We start from the raw sequence: 26,203 nt of genomic DNA, 5'->3' as shown, positions 1-26,203 counted from the left end.
TTAACTGAAACATACTAACGGATACTACTTTAATATGAAGAAATTGTGCAATATTTCTCACATTTTGTTTCACCTAAGTACCACACAACACAACCATAAAATTCTCATATTTTGAGAAAAAAACTTTGGTTAATAATAAATAAACAAAAACCACCTTCGTGTAAGCACGGTCAAAATTCAACATAGCTACATAGAGTGAATGAGCCCATTTATAACTTTGTGTTGTTAGAGAAAATTTTTCTATGAAACGGTTTCATGAGATCTATATCTCAATAATATGTGAGTTTCACGCGTGTGAGACTTACTTATCATTGAGACATAAGTCTCATAATATTTACTTGTGTTGTTAGTATGTGAGATTCACATGTCATTAAGACATAAGTTTCATAAGATCGTCTCATATAATACTTAGTCATGTTGTGTATGAAACTCACATATCATTGAGACATAAGTCTCACAATACTTGTATTGTTAGCATGTGAGATTCACATATCATTAAGACATAAATTTCACAAGACCGTCTCATGTAATATTTAGTCATGTTGTGTCTTCAACTAGTTCAATGTTATTCCAATTTCTTTTTTTCTTTTTTTGATAAATCAAGCAATAATTCCAATTTAACCAAAAGAGCCAGCATCCAAGACTAGAGGACTTGGTGTTTACTGTTTTGCTTTCTAGGGTAGGTAAGTTTGTAGGTAAAGCTGACATCCACTAAAGGCACCAAACAATTGGGCATATTATTATTATTATTATTATTATTATTATTTTTATAAATGGGGAAGTTATGGATCATAGGAATTAGGAAGTTCTGAAAGTGAAAACACTATAAATGGGACACGTGCATTACAAGGAAGAAAAGGTGTGAAATGTGCCTTCCATGCAATCGGGTCCAAGATAACATGAAGAGTGAGAGAAGAGCGCGTGGTGACTAGGTAGGTTTCACATGTCAGAGTGCGGTCCAATCGCCACATTTCGTGGAGAAAACGTCATGTTTCCCACTTCAGCTCCTAGTTTTTGGGAAGTCTTTTCCCAATACCGCTTTTGCTATTTGGTTCGCTTCTAATTTCTATGGGCGCCTCTTAATTTTCTTTTTTGCCTTATTTTACTACTTTGCACCGATTACTATGAACTCAAGTGGAAACATAAGAATTATTCTAGATTGGAGTATTAAAATTTAAAGACTCATTCTACGGACACATCATATTATTTTAACCTTATCATATACAATTCTTAACGCATTATTGTTAATAAAACTTTCTCCCAAAAAAAAAAAAACATTGTTAATAAAAATTTCATAAAAAAAAAAAAACATTGATAATAAAAATAAAAAAACTTCTCCATATCACAGAGTCATGTGAAAGCCTTAACCTTGTCATATATAAGTCTGTTTGTTTTCAAAGAAAACATATTCTAGTTTTAACATGACTCCAAAGGGATGGATCTTAGGATTGAGGATTTTCAATTATTTTGAGAGAAAAAATTGGATTAGTTTAAACTTAAAAATCATAAATATCTTATGAGGTAATTTGATCATTGTGTGGTTTGAGAATAGTTAGAAACTGGCAGTTATCTTCAAACAAATCACAAAAGCATGCAAAGTTAAAAAATTAGAGCCAAAATAGTATTCTATCTGCACTTTGGCCAATAAAATAAGTGTCAAACAACACTCAAAGGACTCATTTCGACACTTATAGACACCCATTTTGTTCTGATTTATACTCGAGGCCTCCGGTCCTAATGGCGATAAGTGTGGAACTTAATGAACCCGAAGGTGGCCCAACGTAACTAAGCCCAAACCTAAGTTTGATCCAAGAACTAAGCCCAAAAGCCCATTTCTTACCTCATTTTCCCAAGGCTTACAAAAGGTGTGTATGCCGAGTATATGATGCATACGCACCCAATCTATGGCATATACATCTTTTGGATAGAAGCCTTGCATCGCTCAATTTCCATTTTGGTGAGATGCTAGGGCAACTGGCCTGATCAATTGATTGCCCAAACATCCCACCTAACTCTAAAACATTAGTTCTTTTCCAAATACCCCCGTTTTCACATTCCAAAGAAAGAGAACTTTTTTCCTACTAAAAATTTGCCAAAATACCATAAAAAATAGAAAACCTAGTTGTATGCTAGAAGGGCAGAAACAATAAGCATTGGATTGATATTCAGCATCCATTTTGTTAGAAGATAGTTTATTACTCACTAGAATTCTAAATTCTAGTGTGTGTAACACCCAAGTTTGTCAGCATAGCCATTTAGGGTAATCCAAAACGCCCTAGTTGAATCGTTCCAAGTCATTGATCCACACACACACAACTGTGGTAGTAGGTTTCAGTCAAGGGGCCGATCATCAACATCAATGTAAGTTTTACAAGGAAGAGATATGGATCTTTTTCATGATCCATATTCTCCCCCTTGATTCCCATTTATTTTATGTTTTTATGTTGTTTTTAGTTCTCTAATATGATGTTTGAGTATAATAGCATGTTTTGTGATTTCTATTTGCTTCATTTTTTTTTTCCTATAATTCTTTTCAGAATCTAGAATTTGCCTTAGAATGTGTACGCATTCTCATCTGTGCATATGCAGATAATAAGCAATTAGAGTTTTTATTTTAGTATATTTGTTGGAAATCTGTTTGAAGCCTAGATGTGTATGCTTGTAGACATATTTCTTTTGGAGTATGATATGAGTGTGAGCGCTCCGCCTCACATGTGCGGGTTACATGACCCGATTTCTCTTTTCTTTGGGAGTCACCACCTAGTTTAGATCTAGAAACTAGGTTGGAGGTTTACTTATTTTTTTAAAAAAAGGTTTGAAGTTAAAGTACGGTGATGTGAAGGTGTTTAACACCCAACCTCATCCGACCCATGGGCCGGCCTCTACTAATGTTGATATGCCTCATTTAATTAAGGATATTATTAACTAAGCTCAAAATGTAATCATACATTTATTAAATCAATTAAAATCTAGGTTCGCTTTCTCTTTTCTTTGGGAGTTGCTACCTGGTTTAGGCCTAGGAACCAAATTGGAGGTCTACATACTAAAATCCAGATTCAGATTTAAGGTATGAGGATAGGAAGGTGTTAGAAACCCAACTCAGTCCGACTCGTGGGTCGGCTTCTACTAATTTTGATAGGCCACATATAATTAAGGATATTATTAACTATATCCAAAATCTAATCATACATTTATTAAATCAATTAAAAGTTCACACAATGAAATATCATATCACATCTCAATATAAAAGGAAATTAACAAATTCAAATAAAAGAAAAAAAAATCAAGTTAAATATCCAATTAATTACAAATCAAATAAGATAAAATCAAATCATAACATGTCAATGTCAACTCTAATTTATTATGGACGAGTCAAGAGACAAAAATCATGGAAAATAATTGATTCATATCTTCAAACCTAATTAGAGTAAAAAAAGAAAAAAAAGAAAAAGGAAAATATCAAGCAATCAAACACAAATTCAACATTTTTTGGTTCAAGTTGCATATGCAAGGAGAAGGCTACGTACGCAGACTTGAAAACCTATGTATGCACCTTCAACTATGCATGCAAATATTGACACAAAAACACAAATCCATAATTATTTTGACATTTGTTCAACTCTTTATTCAAAACATAGTAAGACACAACAAATGAAAATTGTAAAATTATAATTTTCAATTACGTTTTGTTGGCTTTAATTCCGTATCAAATTTGATTGTATTTTAGTCAATCATTTCCTTGTATGTTTGTGGGATTTAATGTAAGGGTTGAGTGTTAGAGATTGGTGAAGAGCTGTGAAGAAAAGGCAACTCGCGACTAGCTCGCAACTAGACAACTCACGAAAGGTCACGTGAGGAGCACATGCTGAAAGTTGAAGAGTCAAGTGGTAGGAGGCATATCACAACTCATCTCGCAACTAGGCCAACTCGCGAGATGACCCACGAAATGCACTGCTAGGCTGTTTTAATGTGCTTTCCTCATTTTTTTTTACCCACACTATAAATGACCACATTACCCATGGAATTGTAAGGAGACTTTTAGAGAGAAAACCTTAGAAATACACTTGAGAGTTAGAGATAGTAAACCCACAATTATCTACACATTTCTCTTAGTTTTCCTCTACTCCTACCTCTCTAATTACAAATCCTTAAGAGGTTCTTAGACCGAACACATACATCACCCAACCTAAGTGTTGAGAGTTGTTTTGGTGCATGTACGAAGCATTGGAAAAAGCCATTCTTTGGTGGACGAAATTTGGAGCTAATTGTGGGATCCGGATAACTAGTGAAGAAAAGACTTGGTGAAGTTCGTTGAGAGTTGGAACTCAGAGGGTTCAAGTACAGTGGGTAGATTAGGTTTAGAGGGTCTTTTTGATACTTTTGTACTCCAACTTTATTCACTAGTGGATCTTTTCGGCTTGGAGGACCGTGGTGAGATTTTTCACCTGGTACTTTGGTTTCCTCTTCGATAATACGTTTCGGTGTTGTCTTGTGTTTGCATCTCTCTTCCCTTACTTTTTGTGTTTCAAATTTATTGTTTATAATGTATGCCTATACACTAGAATGTAGTTTCGCTTAATTGTGTTTCATTTACTCTTATTTCGCACTTAGTTGAGTAGTATAAAAGCAATTTAGCAGTAAGTTTAAAATTAAAGGTCTAAACAAGCTATAGTGTTTTACACTATTGAGCTTTCAGAAATTAAACAAATCAAATCATATTCTAAACATGTATTGAATCTAATATACTCAAGAATAACACAAGAACAAACAAATCTTGTTTATCAATCATGTATCTAATCATTCAACTCTTCATTCATTCTAAACAAGACTAAACATAATGAATTAAACAAAAAGATGAACGCAATTTCGAAACATGCACAAGATATAAATCTAATCAAAAACACAAAACATGAACCCTAAATACCCAAATCAAGGAGATTTATGGAGAGAGACTTACCTTGCTTATGGATCACAATTTTGAAGCATTTAATTGGACCCCCAATGCCTACACAACAAGATTTAATGAGATGTCAAGAGAAATCAAAGAGTTCAATAATTCTTTTAGTAGCCACAACTCAAATAACAAAATATTCTTAAAAGTTCTGAAAAATGTTTTCTCTATTAAAATGGCTTTTAGAGAGAGGTTTTATAAATCAAAAATCATAGCTTAAGGAGGAAATATTTTCTTAAGAAAATAGGTTTTGATGAAGAACACACCAAAATATCATCTCTCTCTAAGTAATTAAGTATTTCATAAAGTTTGAAAAAAGATTTGAAAGAAGATTGAAACTTTGAATTGATAACGTTTTTGCCCTAATGACAACTAGAGAGAGCTTTTTAGAGACTGAAAAATGTTCATAGTCATGGGTGAGAAGATTGAAAAGGGTTTTAGAAGAGTGGTGGTGAAAAAGACTTTCTCTCTAGCCTCCTCTTGGATGGGAGGCATAATGGGGTATTTAAATGAGAAAAGTAGAGTTTTTAGGGTTCTTTAGATGATTTTAGGGCTTCTTAAGAGTTTGGGGCTCCCCTCCCTCCCAACAAATATTTAAGTGTTGGAAGCCCAAAATTGTAATTCTAGAGGTTTGGAAGTGAGGCTACGTACACAACTCTGAAGCTGTATACATAGACTCACCAAGAACCTTGAAATTTTGACCACACTAATGCCTCAACTTTAAGCAACCATAATTCACTCATTTTAAATCCAAAATGGGTGAAATTTGAGTTCAAATTGAAACCCAAGATGTCTACTTTCCAAATAAAAAATTATTATTAAAAAATATTTTTGGTTCAAAAGTTATGGTCACAACAGTGAGTAAAGGTCATTTTTTAGTATCATTTTCCAAGTGATTTGAGGTACTTTTGACTTGTAATTACTTCTAAACTATTAAGATAACTCCAATTACCCTTGGATGACATATTTAAAGCTTATCATTGGAGTTGAGGACTAAAGGTTATTAATAGGTACAAAATGAGGTGTCTACATACACCAATCTACTTAAATTCCAAATTTCCTTTCATTTTCTACTTTATTTGCTTTTAATGCCATCTTTTTTTCTCCCCTTAACTATTTCTGTTTACTTTTAATTGTATACTGTCTGCCTTTTTTTTTTTTTTTTTTTTTTTTTTTTTTTTTTTTTGTTTTGGCACATGTAATGACATCAGAGTAAAGTGGCAATTACAAACATGTGGGCATGAGAAGTATTAGTATAAGCCTACAGCCCAATCCAATCAGTTTCTTAAGCCCAACCATGTTGATTTTCAAACCTAGCAAATAAAGCCATTATTTGTCCAACAATTCAGAAGATATTTGAAGTCATTTTCTCCAAGAAGTCAAAGAGTATTTAATATTGGTTTCCTAGGAAACATTCAACCATTATGTTTTATACGTCCTGACACCAGAGTGTCCTAAGTTCTAGCCGGAGTGTCCCAAGATCTAGCAAGCCCAATCTAATGTCAGTTCTACCCAAAAACTTTCCTGAAGACTAGAATAATAGCCCATTATTTTAAAACATTTTATTTTTATTATTAATTAAGTCAAATAGTATTTATTTAGTGTCTCTTAGGATGAATCAGAATTTATGTTTTATTTTTCCTAGGCAGACAAGTACTTTATTGTGTTTCTAAGTTCCTAAGAGTCATATCTAACTTTGGTTAGGTTAAGTGAATGTATTTATTATTATTTTCATTTTCCTATGCTTGAGGAGCTGTTCCAAGCTCTATTTAAGCCTTGGGCTTGAATAAAATAAAAGGTAGAGTGTATTTTCAAATTAAAAACATTGTGTTTTTCAGAAGATGGATTTCTTCTAAATTATCTCTTATCCCTTAGGTGGATTCTTTTCGGTGATGAGTATCGGTTTCTGTATCACTTGGGTGGTGTTAATTTATATCCCACAAAGTGGTGAGTGTAGACAACGCATTTTGTACCTGCTAATAAATTTCAATCCTCGGTCCCAATGATGAGCTTGACATGTCTACAAAAGGTAATTGAAGTTATTTTGATAGTTTGGAAGCAATCACAACTCAAAAGTGCTCAAATCGCTTTGAAAACGATGCTAAAAAATGACCTTTGCTCATTGTTTTAATCATAACTTTTGATCCACAAAGAATATTTGAGTGATATTTATTTCATTAAAAACTAGACTTCCTGGGACTCAATTTGAGGCTAGCTTAGCAGTCAAAATTATAGTTTCTGGGGACACATGCATACACATGCACATGCCAGCGTACGCATGCACATATTTCGTCAGCAAGCCAATTTCTAGAAGCCCAGAACTTATTTTAGAGGGCCCAATGCCTCCTTCTTTGATGGGCCTCGGACCTTAGACCCTTTGGAATGTCTAAAACCCTCTGAATGAGTCTGAAACCTTTTTCTATCACAAAAACGAAGGCAAAAACTTTTTCTTAAGGGGATTTCTTAAAACCTTTTCAAAACTTTTTTTTATTTTTGAGTTGTGATTACCTATGAACTATTGAATACTTTGATTTCTTTGATTACCACTTGATCTTGTTGTGTAGACACTGAGGGGTTGGTTAAATATCAGCCAAGTTGTGTTCCAATAAGTAAGGTGAGTCTCTCTTCATAATTTGGATCTTTTATAATTCGTGTTCTTGTTGTTCTTGATTTATTTATTTGTTATATATGCTTAGAAATATGCATTTCTTTGTTTGGTTTTGTTTTGTTTTGTCTCACCAAATTTTGATTGAAGAGTTGAATGATTAGACATATTGATGAACATGTTTTGATGTGTTACGTGTTGTTCTTGTTTGTTGTTAGATCCAATGCATGTTTAGGAATAGATTTTGTTTTGTTTATTTTGGATATCTTTGTTGTTAGTATAGGTTGTTTAATATTACATTAGAAGTACGTTAAGTTGTTAGTTTTATTATTTTAGGTTTTGCTCTGTTTTCTGTATTTATGGTTTCTGGGCTAGGGTTTTCTGGGCGTGTATGCGTATGCATGCTTCTTGCATGTGTACGTAGACTTGAAGTATGAGTACACATACAACTGGGTTGCGTACACAGGCCTATGTATGTGCACGTATACTTGTGCCCAGAAACCCTAATCCAAGTTTTCTGCTTCTGTTTCTTTATTTTATTTATGTAATATGCTTTTGTTTTGACCATTCTTTATAGTCTCTATTTCTCTGTTTGATTGTTTATTTACCTTTAACATGTTAGATTAGGGTTTCTTCCAATGCTTTCTTTATTCTACCATGAACATGCATATGATATGATCATGTATTGATGCATATGTGCTGTGATGCAGTAAAGTAAGTGAGGTAAAGCATGCATTCATATGTACATACATTTGATTAGGATATGATATGTGAACTTGGAATATGTTTGTGTTCTTGATGCTCTCCAATAATTCTTTGATGCTACCATGACCAAGTGATATCTTTATTTGTTTGCTACCTTGGATGAGATGATATGATATGCATGATAGATGTATGCTAGGTTTAATATGAGTTGCCATAATGGATGTATGTTAGGGTTTTGGGATGATTGATTCCATGTTGATTCCTAGATGTATGCTAGTGTGTGAGTGAGTATAGATAACAATATTGAATAGTCCTTTAATGAGATTAAGACGTAAAACACAACAAGTGAAAGCCGACCCATAGGTTGGGCGGTTTCGAGTGCCTAACACCTTCCCAAAACCACACTTAAACTCCGAACCTATAATCTGGTAGTAAGATTAGTCCTTCTTTGTAAGGGCGCTATATTTATGGTTCTTAGACCTAATCTAAGCGGCGACTCCAATCTTTTCTTTGCCCTAGTCCACTCGGTCGAGGTGTACTCCCTCTTTCCTAAGAAGAAAACCACTGCGCCCACAGTGAGCCAAAATAGTTCTATATCCTTAGTTAAATTCCTTTGAGAGGTGTTTTTTGTATCCCTTTGGATTTTCTTTGGTGGTGAGCTTATCTATCCTTTAAATTATTGAGTATTTCTCTTATCCCATAAAACTAGAAAATATAAAATTTATCTATCTAGCCTACCTTCATTTATCATATTGGTTAAGTTTGGGTTGCCCCATATGAATCCAGTATCAGTTGGTATCAGAGCAAGTTCTTCTTATTGGATCCATTGTAGTTTTCAATCTGTTCCAAATCTATCTCTTCATCTTATTCATCAATTTTGTATTTGCTCATGAGGTTTTTTTTTGTTCATGTCATATATGTTTGGGAAGATCTATCTTTTTAGTTTCTAACAAAAAAAGCGGATCGTGATTTCGGAGTTTTCTTCTATGAGATATTTGCAATTTACTGAGCAAATGTCAATCTGTCAGAAAGTGACGAATTTTCTTATTTTGGTTCAAAATGGCTCCAAGACAATTAAGAAGTGTACAATTTGAGCTTGTTGAGATGAGACAACTTTGCAAAGCTCTTCATTGAACGATGGATAAAATCCTTCATCAAAGTCTAGCCTCTCCAATTTAGAACCGTGGGAGAAAATGTGCAATTGTTTGCAAATAAGTTAATTCCAATGATGACCATTTAAGTTCTATTTCAGAACCTACTACTGAGAATCCATGGCATATGGATTGTTCCCTTTCAAACATATTTGAAGATATCAAGAGTACTCTAGAGAAGATGCTATGGTAGTTTGGTATTTTGTGCCAATCTTTGATGAGTACCATGATAAAGTTCAAGAGCCAACTTATGATGAAGAATCAGAAGTTTATTTAAATGAAGACTATTAAGATGGTGATTGTGGTGTTGAAAGTTTTGATATCCAACTAGCAATGACTACCCAAGAAGATGAACTTTTCTATTCTATGGTTGCTATGGGAAAGGATGTAGAACTAGCAACTTATGTTCCAAGTGAAGTTCAATCCTTGTTGAAAGGATTCAATGGCTTAATTCTAGAAGATGTTCTTGCTAGTTTGCCTCCACTTTGTGACATTCAACACTACATTGAGTTCATTCCAGGTGTAATTCTTCTATTTTACCTTATTATAGAATTCCACCTAGTGAACATGTTTATTTAATTTGCAAAAGAAGTTGTAGAATTGTTGAAAAGGGATTTGATTATGGTGTCTCTAATTCTTTATGTTGTTTTAATCTTGTTAACTTCCAAAAGGACTAAAACTTGGAGGATATGTTTTGATGATACTAGAGCTGATTTACTTGATGAACTATTTTGTGGTAAGGTCTTTTTCAAAATTGACAGAGGCAACAACTATCATAATATAAGAATTAGAGAACATGATGAATGGAAGAAAACATTTAAATTCAGAGTTGACCTTTATGAGTGGCTTGTTTCGCTGTTTGGGTTGGCTAATGCAACTAGTAGTTTCATGAGATTGATGACTCAAATTTTAAAAAGACTTTTGGGAAAGTATGTGATGATGTATCTTGATGATGTCTTGATTGACATGAAGGGTAGAATTCAGCACTTAAAGCATTTTCCTTGTATTTTTCAAATGCTTCAAGGAAACTAGTTATTTATCAATCTTGGGATGTGCTTATTGTTGAGTGATCAAGTTGTGCTTTTAGCATATAATGTGAGTGCAATTTGCAATTGGCATACACTTGACGAATGAAAAGGAAAATGCTATTCTTGATTAGCCTACTCCTAAAAGACTAACTGATGTGATAACTTTTCAGGTCTTGTGTTCATTTTGCAACTGCTTCATCAAAGGTTTCAATTCCATTATTACTTTTATGATGGATGCTTTGAATAAAAAGGAGTTCCATTGGACTAGCAAAGCCAAAAGAAGTATACAACAGTTGAAGTTCAGACTTGTTGAAGCTTATTTACTAATACTACCGAACTTTCTAAAGCAATTCAAGTAAAGTGTGATGACTCTAGTGTGGGCATAGGTGTTGTGTTTATGCAAGAAGGGAGACCAGTTGTGTATTTCAATGGGAAGTTCAATGATGTGAAGTTAGACTATTCGATTTATGATGAGCTGTTTGCTATTGTCCAAACTCTGGGGCAATGGGAGCATTATCTCATTAGAGTGGAGTTTGTTCTTTGTTCTAATCATGAGGCTTTCAGGTTTCTAAAGGTGCAAAAGAAACTCAATCCATGGCATATAAGCTGTGTTTGTTGCTTCAAGAAGTTTTCTTCAATTTCACAACATAAAGATAGTTCATTAAACCAAGTGGTTGATGAATTGAATGAAAGATATAGTTTGATGCCTATTATTTCTCGTGAGATGATTGGCCTTATTATCACACTAGATTGTTTTACAATGGATCCTTTCTTATCTAAGGTGTCGAATCATGGAAAGAATCAAGGGTAGTTGATAATGAATGGTTTTCTCTTTAGGGGAAATTGGCTATGCCAACCTGAAGGATTTGTGGGATTGTTTGAAGAACTACTTATTGGTGGATTATATGGATATTTTGATCAAGGCAAAATGAAAACTCTTGTGAAGAAAAGATACTACCTTCAGCTATACTTGATGAGTGTTGTTGCTCTCTTTATACAAAGATGTCTTGGATATAAAGTGGCCAACGGAGGAATCCAAAATACAGGTTCATATTTGTTCTTACTGATTCCTAATACTCATTGGGAGCATTTTTCTATGGGATTTGTTCTTAATTTGCCTAGACAGCATTGTTTTCATTGCACTTTGTTGAGACTAATTGATTTTTGAAGAAGGTTCATATCATATCATGTAAGAACTCTATTGATGCGTCTTATGTAGCAACATTGTTTTCCAAAGAAGTGTTTCATTTGAATGGCGTTCTTGAATCCATCACTTCATATTGTGATAAGCATTTTGTTTGTTATTGTAGAATACTTTGGAAGCTCTTAAGTGGCAAATTGCATTTCTTTAGTGCTTTCAATTTTAAAGTTGATGATCAATCAAAAGTTATGAATAGATTTCTTGGGAATTTGCTGAGAAGTTCAGAAGGGGAGCATCCAAGGAAATGAGAGTTTGTTATTTCGATGTGAAGCCTCCATTTGAAGTTGTTCATGGCAGAAATCAAATTCATGTTATTCTTCTCTTACAATTCTCCAATCAAGTGAGAGTAAGTATTAAGGTTGATGCTCATAGAAGAAGTTTGGAGTTTCAAGAGGGCCATTTGCTTATGATTTTCTTGGTTGGTGTTTGTAAGAAACTCAAGCAAGGAAAATATGGCTCATGAAGAATAGCGATGAAGTTGGATGAAACAATTTGGAATGATCTGAATTTAAACTTAAGGACAAGTTTTTCTCAAGAGGGGAGTATGACACCGAAGTAAAGTGGCAGCTAGAAACATGGTGGCATGAGGAGTATTAGTATAAGCCTATAGCCCAATCCAATTAATTTCTTAAGCCCAACCATCTTGTTTTCAAGCCCAGCAAATAAAGCCATTATTTGCCAAACAATTCAAAAGATATTTGAAGTCATTTTCAATAAGAAGTCAAAGAGTATTTAATATTGGTTTCCTAGGAAACATTCAACCATTATGTTTCATTCCTCTTGACACCAGAGTGTCCCAAGTTCCAGTTGGAGTGTCCAAGATCCAACAAGCCCGATCTGATGTTAGTCCAGACCAAAAAGTTTTCCATGAAGATTAGAATAAGATCCCATTATTTTGAAATTATTTATTTATTTATTATTAATTAAGTCAAATAGTCTTTATTTAGTATCTCCTAAGATGAATCAGACTTTATGTTTTATTTCTCCTAGGTGGATAAGTACTTTATTGTATTTCTATGTTCTTAAGAGTCATATCTGACTTTGGTCAAGTTAAGTGAAAGTATTTATTATTATTTTTGTTTTCCTATACTTGGGGGCTGTTCCAAGCTCTATTTAAACCTTTGACTGAATCAAATAAAAGACAGAGTGTATTTTTAGATTAAAAAACTTTCTGTTTTTCAGAAGATGGATTTTTTCTAAATTATCTCTTATCCCTTGGATGGATTCCTTTGGGTGGTATTAATCTATATCCAATAGAGTGGTGAGCCAAAATAGTTTTGTATCCTTAGTTAAATGTTTTTAGGTGGTGTTATCTATATCCCTTTGGGTTTACTTTGGTGGTGAGCTTATCTATCATTTAAATTATTGAGTGTTTTTCCTATCCCATAAAACCAAAAAATATAAAATATATTTATCCAGCCTACACCCATTTATAATATCAGTTAAGTTTGGGTTGCCCCATACAAATCCAGTATCATTTAATAAAACCCAAAACATTTAAGACTTTTCTTTTCATTCCACCTTATATATAAAACTCAAAATACTTTCTCTTTTCTCTCTCATCTCTTCTTTAATTTTGGCTCTAACCATATGAGGCAATTAAAAGAGTCAATGATAAATAGGAAAGACATTCAACTCATAAATGCTAAGACTTTCTAAAATCTTCAAGTTCAAGTCAATAGTTAGTTTGAATTTAAACTCTTTTGGAAGCTAATTAATTATTCAAATATAAGGAAAGTCCACATTAAATAAAATCATTTCAAGACTCAAATGGTAATTGAATTAAAGATTGATTTGGGTTTCAACTCATTTCCAAATTAATAATACAACTCAAACTTAACTGAGGAAAAGAGGGAAGGTGTCTTAAATTTTTTAAGATAATTAAGATTTGAACACAAATGGTAACATAAAAGTCAAGTACATTCATTCTTAATTAATTGAATCTAATTAATTCAAAAAGCATGCAGGACGATTAATGATGAGTCAAGATCACATAAGACTAATAAAGGAAAGATATTCAAGAGTTTATGACGTTTAAACTTCAATTAATCCTTCTCAATCATAAGTATTAGGACATATGTGAATCATGTTAGGAACATATATCAATATTTTATGTCATTGACTAATCCTTTGACAAAATACACTTTACTTGTTATTGGGTAAATCTAGGATGTGTTTAATACTTTAAGGAACAAGGTTTCAAAACTCGACAGCTATCTGTTGAGATTTATGAAAAACAGATTTTCAGTTCTGTTTTGCACCCAATCCGTGGGTACATGTTTAGGCTTTCTTTTCTCATAGCCCTAAACATATATAAGGATTATTTTAAGAGCCGTCAAAAGTTGCGCAAGTGTGAAGCAAAGTTTTGTTCATGCAAATTGTGACCAGAGATAGAATTTGCCCTAGTTCATCCTTCTCTTGAAGAAGCTATTGTGTTTGTACACCTTAGGGTTTTGTGACCAAGGAGTTTCATGATCTTTATTGTGTGATGAACTGAAGAACTTTGCAGCCAACATATTTCTCAAGTTGGTGAGTAAGCCGCGTACTGGGATCCGCACATCGAATTGGTTAGTCACGTACTGGGAGCCGTGCATTGAAAGGAGATATTGTTACTACAGAGCAAGTCCAATTGGGTATTGGGGTAAGGGTTCAACTATAGGTTGGTATAAGGTACTGGGATTCCTTTACTTGTAACTGCTTGTTTTGATAATAGTAGATTCTCGGGAGTTATGACCTTAAAATCACCCGGTGGGGTTTTTGCTGTGTAGGTTTTCCCCATTCATAAACAAATCACCGTGTCAATTTAATTTCCTCTGCATTTAGATTAATTGGTGATTTGTTTATGCTACCATGCGTTTTGCATGTTAATTGAAATAATTAATTAACTTGGCTAAATCAATTGGTTAATTTATCACAAGGGGTCAATATATTCTTAGCCTATCAATAAGACTTAATCACTCATTCATAACAAAGCTTTCAATCTTGGTTGGTATCCACATGCATTTGCACTCGTTCACATGTGTGATTGGGTGTATACACATACACACACTTAGATGATATGATTCTCTTCATGTTCACATGCTAGTGTGTGTTTTTATGATAAGAAAATTGCGTAAAACCGCACCGCATTAGCGAGTTCCAATAACACATTAAAAATGGCTTTGATGTCATGATGATATACTTGATTTCTCATATGCTTATCTTTTCAAATGCTTGTTTGATCACATGCTCTCCCTCCTTTCTTTTGGTTGGCTCACATGGCACGTAGACTACTCCTTAGACCATAGATACAAATGCACATTTTCTTGAGCCTTATAGATACTCTCATCTGGTCCAATTGAGTAATAATTTATGAAGGCCAGCTATAGATGGGCAGGCTTAGGGTACCTAATTCTACATCTAGTTGGGTACATAGACCTTCATGGAGTCATGTTTTGGTTGTTGGGCCTATAACCATATGGTGACTCATTCACCTCTCTTTGAGTGGCTTTGCATACTCTTAGGTTCATGTTGGCTTTGAGTCTAAAATTGCTTTTTAGGGAGAATAAGTACCGCATATCCTGCCTTCGTGAGAGGGAAACAACATGTCAATATGTCAGAAAAAAAGGTACAATGCACGGAACTCACAACACTCTTAGGTGCCAAGTGGCACTTAGTATTGAAGCTTTAGATTTTTAAATTTTAGCGTTCGTTTTTAATTCAAACCTCTCTTCAAATGTCTAAGATGGTAAGCATGAGTTTAAAAACCTTAAGATAGAGATGGGAGGGAAATTTATTTTTTCCTAATCCATTTATGAACTATAAATTCAAGAAGAAATCATTAAAAAAAAAAAAAAAAAAATTCTTGAGCATTCATAAATTTCAATTTTGACAGAAGCACTTGTAGAAAGGTATTAAATTGCTATTATACAACACCACTCTCTATAAGGAGCTCGACCATGCATTACTAGCATATATTTCCCACTTCTCAAACACCATTTTCACATCACTCAATCCACCAAAATCATCCTACAAAAACATTGAATATCATAGAAATCATCAAATACCTTGAACACTTCCTGATTCAACTCTAAGAGCTCTATCCATTGGTAATTCTAGCACACCATTCTTCAAGGTAATCATCTCAACCTCATGATATGAAGTCTTAACTTCATTTTAATAACACACTGTGAGGGTCCCTTTTTGGAAAATGTCTAGACCTAAGTAGAAGCAAGGACCCTGGGCCTGTTAGTTGTTGTTTTAAGGGACTAAGTTTGGTTCACCATAGCTAAATGGGCTGATTACAAACCAAGTGATGCGCAGAGCAAGAATCCTACAATACATACGTACCAACAAGCAAGAAATGTATATGCATGGAACAACAAAAAACAGTAAAGGAGCAATGTGGTAAACAAAAGACACAAAATGAACGTTAAGGATCCTTAAAACAATATGAGATATTCCATTACTTTTCTTAATTGTTTATTACAATATGCTCACTAAGATGTATTACAAAATCCAAATAAGCTCAAAAATCACAAACTTAGATGGCTCTCCAAGCCTTTAAGACTTGTAAAGTTTGAATCCTTTTGAATCCAAGTATGTTCTATACTAGCTGTTTGAGAATATTGGGCGGCATTTTCCTTTCTTTTGTTACTTTCTTTGGGGTTTCTACAGGGTTTTCTCAATGATTCTACTCTAATTCACTATTGCTAAATGCCCCTCCACTGTTGGATGCTTCCTCTTTTTATAGTGTCATATTGGGGTTCCAGGGTACCACTGATTCCCCTCCTTTACTCCTCTAGGTAAAAGAGCCAATGTTGTGCCAGCAACTTTGGTGGCTGGTCCCTTCCTTGTTTCTCATAATTTTCTTCTTTTGGTGTTTTTTTCCCCAAAAGCCTCTTGCTGACTTTCCGTTCTGAGGTGTCCCTGGAGAGTTGACCTCTAATCTCTCTTCCTTAAAGGCTTCTAAACCTTACGTTTTCAAACTCAGGTTTTTTGGCTACCTTTCATTTTGTCATTTTTCTAGAGTGAGCCAATTCCATCCCTGCTAAGTTGAAAGTTTTCCCAGCTACTTCCTTTCATGGTTCTTCTTCCTGGGTTCCCCAAGGTACCAGCTCTTTGTTTATGAATTGTTAGTCTCCAAGTTTTCTGATTCCTTTCTACATCATTGGGTGGCTGTAAGGACGTATCTATTCTTCGTTCCTTGTGTTTTTTGGCACTCCTTTTGAGTTGTCTTAATCTCATCCTAGCTTTGCTGCACGTCCCAAGGACCCCAAGCTCCTGGCAATCCCTGGGTATCCCAGCCCAGTTCTTATCACTTGACTCCCTAGTAATTTTTTGATCTTGGCAGGCTGAGCTTTTTCTTTCTTCCCTTCGTTTCATGGGCCTTAAGGCCTATCCATTCGTGGGTCATGGGCTTAAATCTTTTTTCCTTATTGTGAGCTCAAGCCTTTTATTATTATTTTTTTTCATGGGGTTCAACTTGGTATAGCATTGTAACTTTTTAGACCTCAACATTTAGCCCCCCGAGCTTGTGGGTTGCCTGCAGCCCACACGTGATAGACCAGAGCCTTAATTTCTGTAGGAATTCCTTCTTCAATATTTTAATTAACCTTAGGGTCCCCCTTTTTCTTCCTTCAGGGTCTTGTCTTTCCCGCTACTTTCGGGTATCCTGGTTTTCTTTGTGTGTTGCACTTCTTTCTTTTTGTAACTCCCCTTTACATGGGATGTGGCAATTGAATGTTGGAGTGAAAACTTTGTCTACCCACTTTTCACATTCCCCATAACTCCCATTAATAATTGCCAATAACTCTCCTCTTTAAAATTAAATTTTGGCAACTAGGGCGCCTTTCCATACATCGTCTTCTGCACTATTATTGCAGTCACTTCATATTTTCTTTTCACTTTCCAGAGACTTCTATTCCCAAGCTTATCTTTTTCTTTCCAATTAGTCTATTTCTCTGTTTTCTTCGTTTGTGTTCTTCGTTCCTTTGATTTCCCTATTTCCCAGTACACTTGTTGTTCTATGGCTTCTTCTTCCTCACGAAAAAGGAGGGAGTGTACTCCCAGTCCTTCCGAGGGTGAAAGTTCTTCTGGGTTTGCATAAGGCGAGTCACAGGAGGTCACAGAGAGCCCAACTTTTCTCTCTACGAGACCCCTGGTACATCCCCAGCCTATTTTTTCCTCAAGTATCTCACGGTGAGGCCTCTCCTTCCCCTCACACTTAGGTGTTCTCTGATCTGCCGGATTTGGCCAATTCCACCCCATTCTAGATCCAAGAGAGATTTTAGATCTCCAGATTAGGCAGGGATCTCGAAAGGCAGTTCCTAGTTTCTTTGACTTCATTCCTGGGTAGATCACCGATTGGCCCATTTAGATGGACAGGGAACCTTTCGATGGGAATTTGTTAGTTGTCTATAGTGCACCGGGATCCTAAAAGCAATGGCAATTTCTAGGAACCTTGAAGATTTTAGAAAGGCCAAGGGCCTTAGACACTTGGTACACCGTTGGTGCCCTTCTCTTCACACCTTCTTTTCTGTTTATAAGCTTACTATCACCCTGGAGGATGTGGTTAATAACTTCCTCCTCCTGGTGTTTGGAGATGAGAATCCTTTTGACATCAGTCTTTCCAGCAAGGATCTCGAAGTGGAAGACAAACTATTTAGTCATTTTGGCGAGCATACTGCTTCTCCTGGTGGGAAACTGGCTAGAATGGGCAAGTGGGTCATGCACCTTTCTCGAGAGAAGGACAAAGCAANCCAATGACTTTTTGCTTAACATAGGCCTAGTCATGGGCTTAAGTGACACAATTTTGGTAAGACTGAGAATTTGCACAGGCTAGGGATCTTGGGAACAGGAGGCTGAGAAGCTTCTGGGTCCTGAGTAGCAGGGGAACAAAGGAGAATGGGCTGGACATCCTTCATTGGCTGCCCAACTTCCTTAGTCACATCACCATTAGGGGGCTCCTTTTCCACGCTTATGAAACAACAGAGGGAGCTGTCATCACTTCTTTCACCAGAGTCCCACCAGTTATGGGAAGAGGTACCTCCACCTACCAAAAAAAAAAAATCAAGTGGCAGAACATCACAAAATGCATATGTACATAGCACTAGAAAAGAATGGAAGCAAACAGAAAAAAGCACAAATAGAAGAGGGCCATACCATATCATCACCAGATGACTGACTCTTGTCTTTCCTAGGGTCTAACTTACATTTGGATAGTAAGGAGAGAAGAAGGAAATAGGCCTTGCCCTTCTCTCTTTCTACAGATTCTCCAATGGTCTTTTGTCTACTACGGGTATGCCCAAAAGATCCTAAGGGAGACTAGGGTATAAAATCAAAGGACCCCGAAGAACCCTAGGCTGAGGAACTCACAAGAACCTGAGGGAGAGAAGACTCTACCTTTGTCTTTACTCAAGTCCTTAGAATTAAGGGGTGGCCAACTTCCTTTCCAACTGTAGAGGGGCTTACTCTCTCGGGTTCCTCAGAAATGTCTAACTGTTTCTGGGATTTCGCAGTCTTCCTTTTCTTAGTCTTAGGGCCAGTCTCAGTACCTCATCTTTAAGCTCAGCTCTTTTAACCATTTCTTGTTTAATCTTTTTCTCTTTACGTTTGCCTATGGGAGTGGTAGCACCAATTGCCTCTACTGCCCCTCTCTTAATTGGCACACCAGAGGAGGCACCAATAATAAGGTCACATCCTGACTAAGTCTTTGAAAAATCTTGCGCACAGCACACCCAACCACCCCCAGAAGCATGCCACTCCACAAATCCTGTCTTGCTACTTATGGTAGTAGATATAATGCCAACAATAGGAAGGGACAAGCATCTATTGGAGGTAGGAGCAGAGAGAATATTAGGATCGGAAGCCCTTCCAATTTTTCCAGAACCAACGTAGTCCAAGAAGGACTTCTGAACTCTTCTCCATTAACCAGCAAAGCCATGGAAGCAAAGACTCCCCTCTGGGAGTTTGGCACAACAAACTGAGAAATCTTCCATGACCAATAAGAAAAGGCCTGAAGCCTTAGAAACGAATCCAGAGAAGGAAGAGAAGGTTTGTATCCTTAAAACTGCTGGGATGTCTTGATCAAAGCCAAACGACCGGAGTACCTGGTGTGCTGAGTAGTGAGTATACTTGGGACCACTTGAGGGGGGCGTTAGAAGCCATGAGGAACTGATACAAGCCAAGTAGGTCAAACTGCCTTCATCCCCACGATGCAGATCAAAGGTATTTCCTGGAGAGTTGAGAAAAGGAGCCAACATGGAATCCTAGGCAAACCAGGGCTGAACTCTTGGGGAGAATGCCAACTTAAGTGCCCTGCGTGATCAAACAATTCAACCAAATTGAGGCTGCCACTTTCAAGTTGGCCGAACAAAAAATGATGGGGTGGCTGTCATTAGAACTACCTACAGACCCTTAATCACATTCGGGGATCCCTGAAACTTATCCTTTACAAATTCTAAACTCCTACATTTCGTCAAAGTAATAGAAGAGTAGTCCCACATGAATACCTAGAGAAGGCACGGGGGGGGGGGGGGAGGGGCGTCTTCATCCGTACAAGTAGGTGAGTCTTATCCACCCCTTATAAATATGCTTAATCTAATCTCTTTTATCTTTTCTTTTTGAGAATTCTTGTTTTCTCTTCCCCTTTTATGTCAAACTAGTGTCCAATCTACCCCTGAACCACCTCTTCCTTGGAGTCAGAGGGTTCTGAAGGTGCGTGTTGTTCTCCCTCACTATACTTCCCCCCTCTTCCCTTTTTTATACTTCTCCCTTGCCTTTTTCTTCTATGGCGAAGCCCCTAGTATCCTTTCCTTCCTTTAGCCATTTTGCCAAATTCTCCTCACCCTTTCTCCAACGTGCAGTGTGTTCTTTCATAGAGTCTTCCAGGAAATCAAAGGGGAAAGAGGAGGAAGCTCTGCCACAGGAAGCTGATACTGGGTTTTTTATTTATTTATTTATTTATTTTAGCTTTCTTTTACTTTCCCACTTTACATTTCTTCCTTTGTTCTTTCCTTTTTTTGAATTTTGTCTTTTTTTTGCAGGTGTTGACATAGGTGTTATGGGTCTTGAGCTCATAGTTCCTGAGGTAGCTGTGGAATCTGTTTCTGACGTCTAGGTTGCTCAAGCTCAAGCAAGGATCCCCCAAACCATCTAGAGGGTTGAAAGCTCTCTAATTCCTGAGAGTGGAGATACAACAATGGGGAAGGCTCCAGAGGTGACTGTCTTAGATCCTAGCTTTGGGCTCCCTGCTTTCTTGTCTCACTTTGATTCCTTGGAGTTCAGCAACCTTCCTGCGAGTCATTTTAATAGTTTTGGGTCTCCTTTTGGCAATTTCTTGAGATTCTCTGTACCCATTGAGGATCTGCCATTGCTAGAAAGGCTGCTCAAGACCTATGAAGACTTCACCAATGAGTTAAGGAGAGGTGTATTTCTAGGCAACATTCTGATAGAACTGTTATGTGCTATGTTAATCTCTTTGAGGGATTCTTCTCTTGACTCTTTATCTGAAGAAAGGCTTTTGGAATGGAGGGGAGTGGTGCAGGATCTCATAGAAGAAAAATTTAATCTATCCTTCTTGCTGGGATATTTGCGTTTCTTAGCCCACATGCTATTCCAAAGACAGGCTTCCAAGAATCTAGATGCTGAAATTTTTGTTGTTGAGGAGACTTTAGCTCATGCTCACAAGGCATTGTATGACTTGAAAGTTAAAAGGCAGCGAGTTCTCTCTTCCTCTGCTGCTCCTGTTATTTCCCCAAACAGCTCTTTGCTAGTCGGCCTTATTCCTTAGCTTCTTGCCCCTCCTTTTTTTTAGATAATTCAGATGTATATTTTTTTTTAGACAATTTGGGCTGTATAAGTTCTATATTTCCCTATTGAACACTATTTCTGACTTTTCTCCCTTTTTTTTGCAGTATGGATCTATATATTTTTTTTAAAGACTGCTTCTAATTTTTAATAGCATGTGGATCTGCTCTTCTTATTTTTTGTTGCTTCTTATTTATTTATTTTTTTTAACTAAGTCCTGGGCCAAGGTCCCTGCAAGTTTTGCAGTAGTTCCTAGATTAGGTACCCTGGTGGTTGTGTTGCTGCACAGGTACTAAACTGGGTACATTGGATGCTTTGTTTTCTCCCCTTTTTTTTCCAAGTCCCAGGTCATGAACCAAGCAGACCCTTTTTGACAAGCATTGGGTTGGATATCCCAGGTGCTTATTTCTGCCTGTGGTCCCAGGCTATGTACTTGAACTGATTGTGGTGTGAATCCTGGTTCATACGCTAAGGTTCCCCTTCCCCCTTTTTTTCTTTTGTGTTAACCCAAGTACCCCTCCCAAACTTGCCCATACTTAGGTTATGTGATACTTTATAATTATACATCTTAGCTTTAGCTCAGAGAAAAAGAAAAGGGAAAAAAAGAGATTTCATTGAAACACAGCATAGTTACCATATTAGGAAACATAAAAAGGGGTTGACAAAAATAGTAAGGATCATAGAATGCCCTCCTACCACGGTTTCCTAAACAACGAAGGAACTTAAACAAAATTCATGATATATAACAAAAAGATAAAAAAGATAAAAAATAAAAAGAAAAGAAAAGAAAAGAAAAAAGCAATGAAACACTTAGCAGATTGGGGAGTTGGCAAAAGGTCTTAGTGTACTAAGATCTTCCTTTTTCATGTGTAGTATTGTTTTAGCCACTTCCCATTTATGGGATTTGTTAGGACCGTCCCATTTTTTTTTTTGTGAGGTACTAATACCCACTATCATGGGCTTTTCTGATGATGTAAGGTCCTTCCCATTTTGGGGCAAACTTGAAGGGTCTTGGGAGATTTCTCCTTACAGACTCTGCTGCTCTTAACACCAGCTGCCCCTTAGTGAAGGCCCTTGGGTGTACTGTCTGTGCATATGCCTTAGCCATCCTTTGTTGGTACCTCTGGCTTCTCCCTTTGGTCACTTCTCTTTCTTATTCTATCCCCTCCAGATCTGCCAACCTTTTTTCACTAGTTGTGTCATATGTGCCTTCTTGGTTTTCTTCAAGCACTACTCTTGGCATATGGATGACTAGTTCCACGAGGCTGATGGCTTTCGTCCTATAAACTAAAGAAAATGGTGAAAATCCTGTGGCCGTCTTCAAAGAGCTCCTACATGCCTAAAGTACATTTGTCAAGTGGTCACCTCATTTTCCCCCATACTCATGTTTCATTTTTTTTGAGGATCTTCAATATCACCTTATTAGTGGCTTCAACCTGGCCATTTCCTTGAGGGTAGTATAGTGTAGACCTTCCATGCTTGATGTAATATGTCTCAGTTAGGTTCTTCATGTCTTTGTTTATAAACGAGGTCCCATTGTCACTGATCAGTCTTTTGGAGATCTCAAACCTTGTAATGATGTGCTCTAGAATGAAGTTTGCCATGGCTGCTCTAGTGGCCTTTTTCAAAGGGATAGCCTCTACCCATTTTATAAAATACTCAATGGCTACTAGGATCCATACGCAACCATTGGAAGGAAGGTTTATAGGCCCTATAAGATCAAGCCCCCAAGTGTGGGAAGGCCACGATGTTGTCATATCTTGTAGCACATTTGGATCAGTATGGATTGCATCTCCAAGTACTTGACATGCATGACACGTCTTGACCAGCTCCTTGGAGTCTTTTTTCATTGTTGGCCAATAATACCCTTACAGCAACAACTGCTTGTAGAGTCTTCTTTTCCTTGGGTGACTTCCACAGTCATCGGAATGGACTTGACTAATTCTCTGGCTTACCTTAGCCCCAGGCATCTTAGGGGATCCTCACTATATCCCCTTTTAAACAAGATCCCGTTCTATAAGAAATATCTAACTACGAGTATCTTGAGTTGGTGGGCCAATGTCTTATCGGTTGGTAGGATCCCTTGAGCCAAGTACTCCATGAATGGAGTCCTCCAATCTTCTGTAATAAATACAGCATAGCTTTCTACTTTATCTACTGAAAGTTGACACCTTTGACATTCCTCCTGTACAGTTGTAGCCTCTTTGTTCATATTTGGCCAGTAGTACCCCATGCGCTGCATCCTTCTGTATAAGCTGATTTTTTTTGCCACCCCACAAATCTGGCTGTGTAATTCTTCCAATCTCAACTTTCATTCTTTTTCGTTGATACATTTGGATAGGATCCCTCTGGGCAGCCTCCTGTATAGCTCTCCTTCTATCAAAGTGTAATCCTTCAGCTCCTTAATACTTCCTCCATGTCCTAACTCTTTTATTTTTTTAGTGACTTCATTTCTCCAATCATGCTGCCCTGGTTCTTCAAGGAAAATCTTTTTGAGGATCCCTATGATGGAATGTTCCTACTTACTTACTCTTATCAGAGTGTCTCTTCCTTTGAATGGTACTTGGGATCCCAGGGTGGCTAGTGCATTAAAGAACCTATTCTCACTCCTTTGGGTGTACTCCATGCTAAAGGTCTGGAATTCCTTCTCCAGCCTTTGTGCCCAAGTTTTGTAGGCTACCAAACTCTGCTCTCTTAGTCCAAAGTCACCCTTCACCTGAGAGACAACAAAATTGGAATCTTCTAAAACCCTCATATGCTTTACTCCTATGCTGAATGCCATGGTCAACCCAGTCAAGTATGCCTCATACTCAGCAACATTATTTGAACAGGAAAACCCAAGCTTGAAAGATAACGGCATGGTGTCCCCATCTTTGTAACTTAGTACAATTCCCAATCCATTTGAGGTTATTGTTACTGACCCATCAAATCTCATTATCCACTTCTTCCCCAGGAGTTCTGCCACTGCCACCTCCCCGGGGATCTCCTCGCTTAGTGAACATTCCTCTTTCCCTGGGAACTAGGCTAGCAGATTTGCTATGGCTTGACTTTTGACAGCCTTGGGGGTCCTGAGGCTGATGTCATATTGAAAGAGCAAGACTAGCCATTGTGCTATTCTTCCTGTCAGGAAAGGCTGATAAAGGAGTGCTTTTATGGGGTGTGACTTAGTTACCAAGAAGATCTAGTGCACTAAGAAGTATCGTTTTAGCCTTTGGGATGTGTAGATAACCATTACACATGCTCTTTCTATCCTAGGGTACCTTGTCTCGGTATCCTTAAGTGTCCTGCTCACGTAATAAATGGTTTGCTCATTCCTATCATCGTCCTCCTATGCTAGCAGGGCTCCTATAGTTTGGGAGTTTGATGCTAAATATAGTAACAGGGGTCGCCCACATACTGGTGCTTGTAGGGTGGGAAGATGATTCATGATCTGCTGGACCCTCTAAAGGCTTCCTGCTGCTCAGTTTCCCAAGTGAACTTAGCCCCCCTTTTTCAATAGTTTGGATAAACTGCTTGTGACTGAAGCCAATCCTAGCACAAACCTCCTGATATAAGAGACCCTCCTTAGGAAACTTTTGAGCTCCCTTATTGTTGTAGGCTTTTTCATTGTTACGATGGCTGTGGCTTTTGCTAGATCCACACTTATGCCTCTGTAGTGTACTAGGAACCCAAGAAACTTTCCAGCAAATACTCCAAAGGCACACTTCATGGGGTTCATGCGTAGTTGTATTTCCTGCACCTTTCAAAAACTTGTTCAAGTACTTGGAAGTGTCCTACCTTGGTCTTTAATTTTACCACAATATCATCCACATAGTCTTCCATTTCCTTATGCATCAAATCATGGAATATAGCTGTCATGGTTTGCTGATACGTGGCCCTTACATTTTTAAGGCCAAAGGGCATCACAGCGTAATAAAAGTTTCCGATTGGAGTCCTGAATGCTATCTTCTCTACATCTTTGGCAGCCATGCGGATTTGGTTGTACCCACTGTATCCATCCATAAATGAAAACATAGAGCTTCATGCAACTGAATCTACAAGGAGGTCAACATTAGGCAGGGGAAACTCATCTTTTGGACATGCCTTGTATAGATTGCAAAAGTCCATGCAACACCAAATTTGGCCATTCTTTTTCTTCACGGGAACTATGTTTGAAAGTTACTCGGGGTTCTGGATGGGCTTGATAAAACCAACCGCCAGCAGCTTCTTGACTTCCTGAGTTATTTAAGCTTCTACATTAGTGTGAAAGACCCTGGCTAGCTAAACTACTAGCTTGACTCCTGGGTCTACGTTGAGAGAATGGACCACGAGTCCTGGATCCAGATCAGGCATCTCACCATATGTCCATGCGAACACATCTACATACCTCTTAAGTAATGCTACTAACAGCTCCTTCTCCTGTGCTGTCAATTGACTAATAATGAAAATAGGCTTCTGGGATGCCAGCTTAACCCCCAAGTTTATCTCTCTCAATTCTTCCTCAGGCTGAATTTGTGCTTTCTTAACTAGATTCTCTAGGATTTCTTCTTGAGCCATCATACAATTCGGTGGTTCGGGACCCTCCTCCATAATGCATTCAGGCCCCGCGCATCTTCACAAATGATAAATTAACCTTTCTCCAGATTCCCGTACTACCACGTATTCCTGAGATCCTACGGAGCTGCTCCCTCTTTTGCCTTTTTTTGTCCAAAAGGTTTCTTAGGTCACGAGTACCCCCTCCTTCTTCTTCTTCCAAGATAGGTGCTCTTGGGATCCCCGACGTGGGGCTCTTAT

The 26,203-nt window shown here is 37.1% G+C and overlaps 1 protein-coding gene across 1 annotated transcript; it reads right to left on the bottom strand.

Annotated features, from left to right (window-relative positions):
• Positions 1-24,747: 24,747 nt before the first annotated feature.
• On the bottom strand, positions 24,748-25,999 carry LOC112027226 (uncharacterized). Its single transcript, XM_024059896.1, has 3 exons — positions 25,797-25,999; positions 25,226-25,418; positions 24,748-25,080 (listed from the first exon to the last, which is right to left on the bottom strand). The coding sequence occupies exons 1-3, from the start codon at positions 25,997-25,999 to the stop codon at positions 24,748-24,750; spliced, it is 729 nt and encodes a 242-aa protein (XP_023915664.1).
• Positions 26,000-26,203: the final 204 nt, after the last annotated feature.

The sequence above is a fragment of the Quercus suber genome, unplaced genomic scaffold, assembly GCF_002906115.3.
Source record: "Quercus suber isolate HL8 unplaced genomic scaffold, Cork oak 2.0 scaffold_282, whole genome shotgun sequence".
Taxonomy (NCBI): Eukaryota; Viridiplantae; Streptophyta; class Magnoliopsida; order Fagales; family Fagaceae; genus Quercus; species Quercus suber.
Note: the sequence above shows the minus strand (reverse complement) of the source record. Positions and strands in the feature narration are given on the sequence as shown.

Coding starts and splice junctions, on each gene's coding strand:
- LOC112027226 (XM_024059896.1), bottom strand. CDS start 25,999: ATGGAGGAGGGTCCCGAACCACCGAATTGTATGATGGCTCAAGAAGAA. Junction 25,419..25,796: donor TTAGTAGCATTACTTAAGAG/GTATGTAGATGT, acceptor GGATGGATACAG/TGGGTACAACCAAATCCGCA. Junction 25,081..25,225: donor ACTATGTGGATGATATTGTG/GTAAAATTAAAG, acceptor AGTACACTACAG/AGGCATAAGTGTGGATCTAG.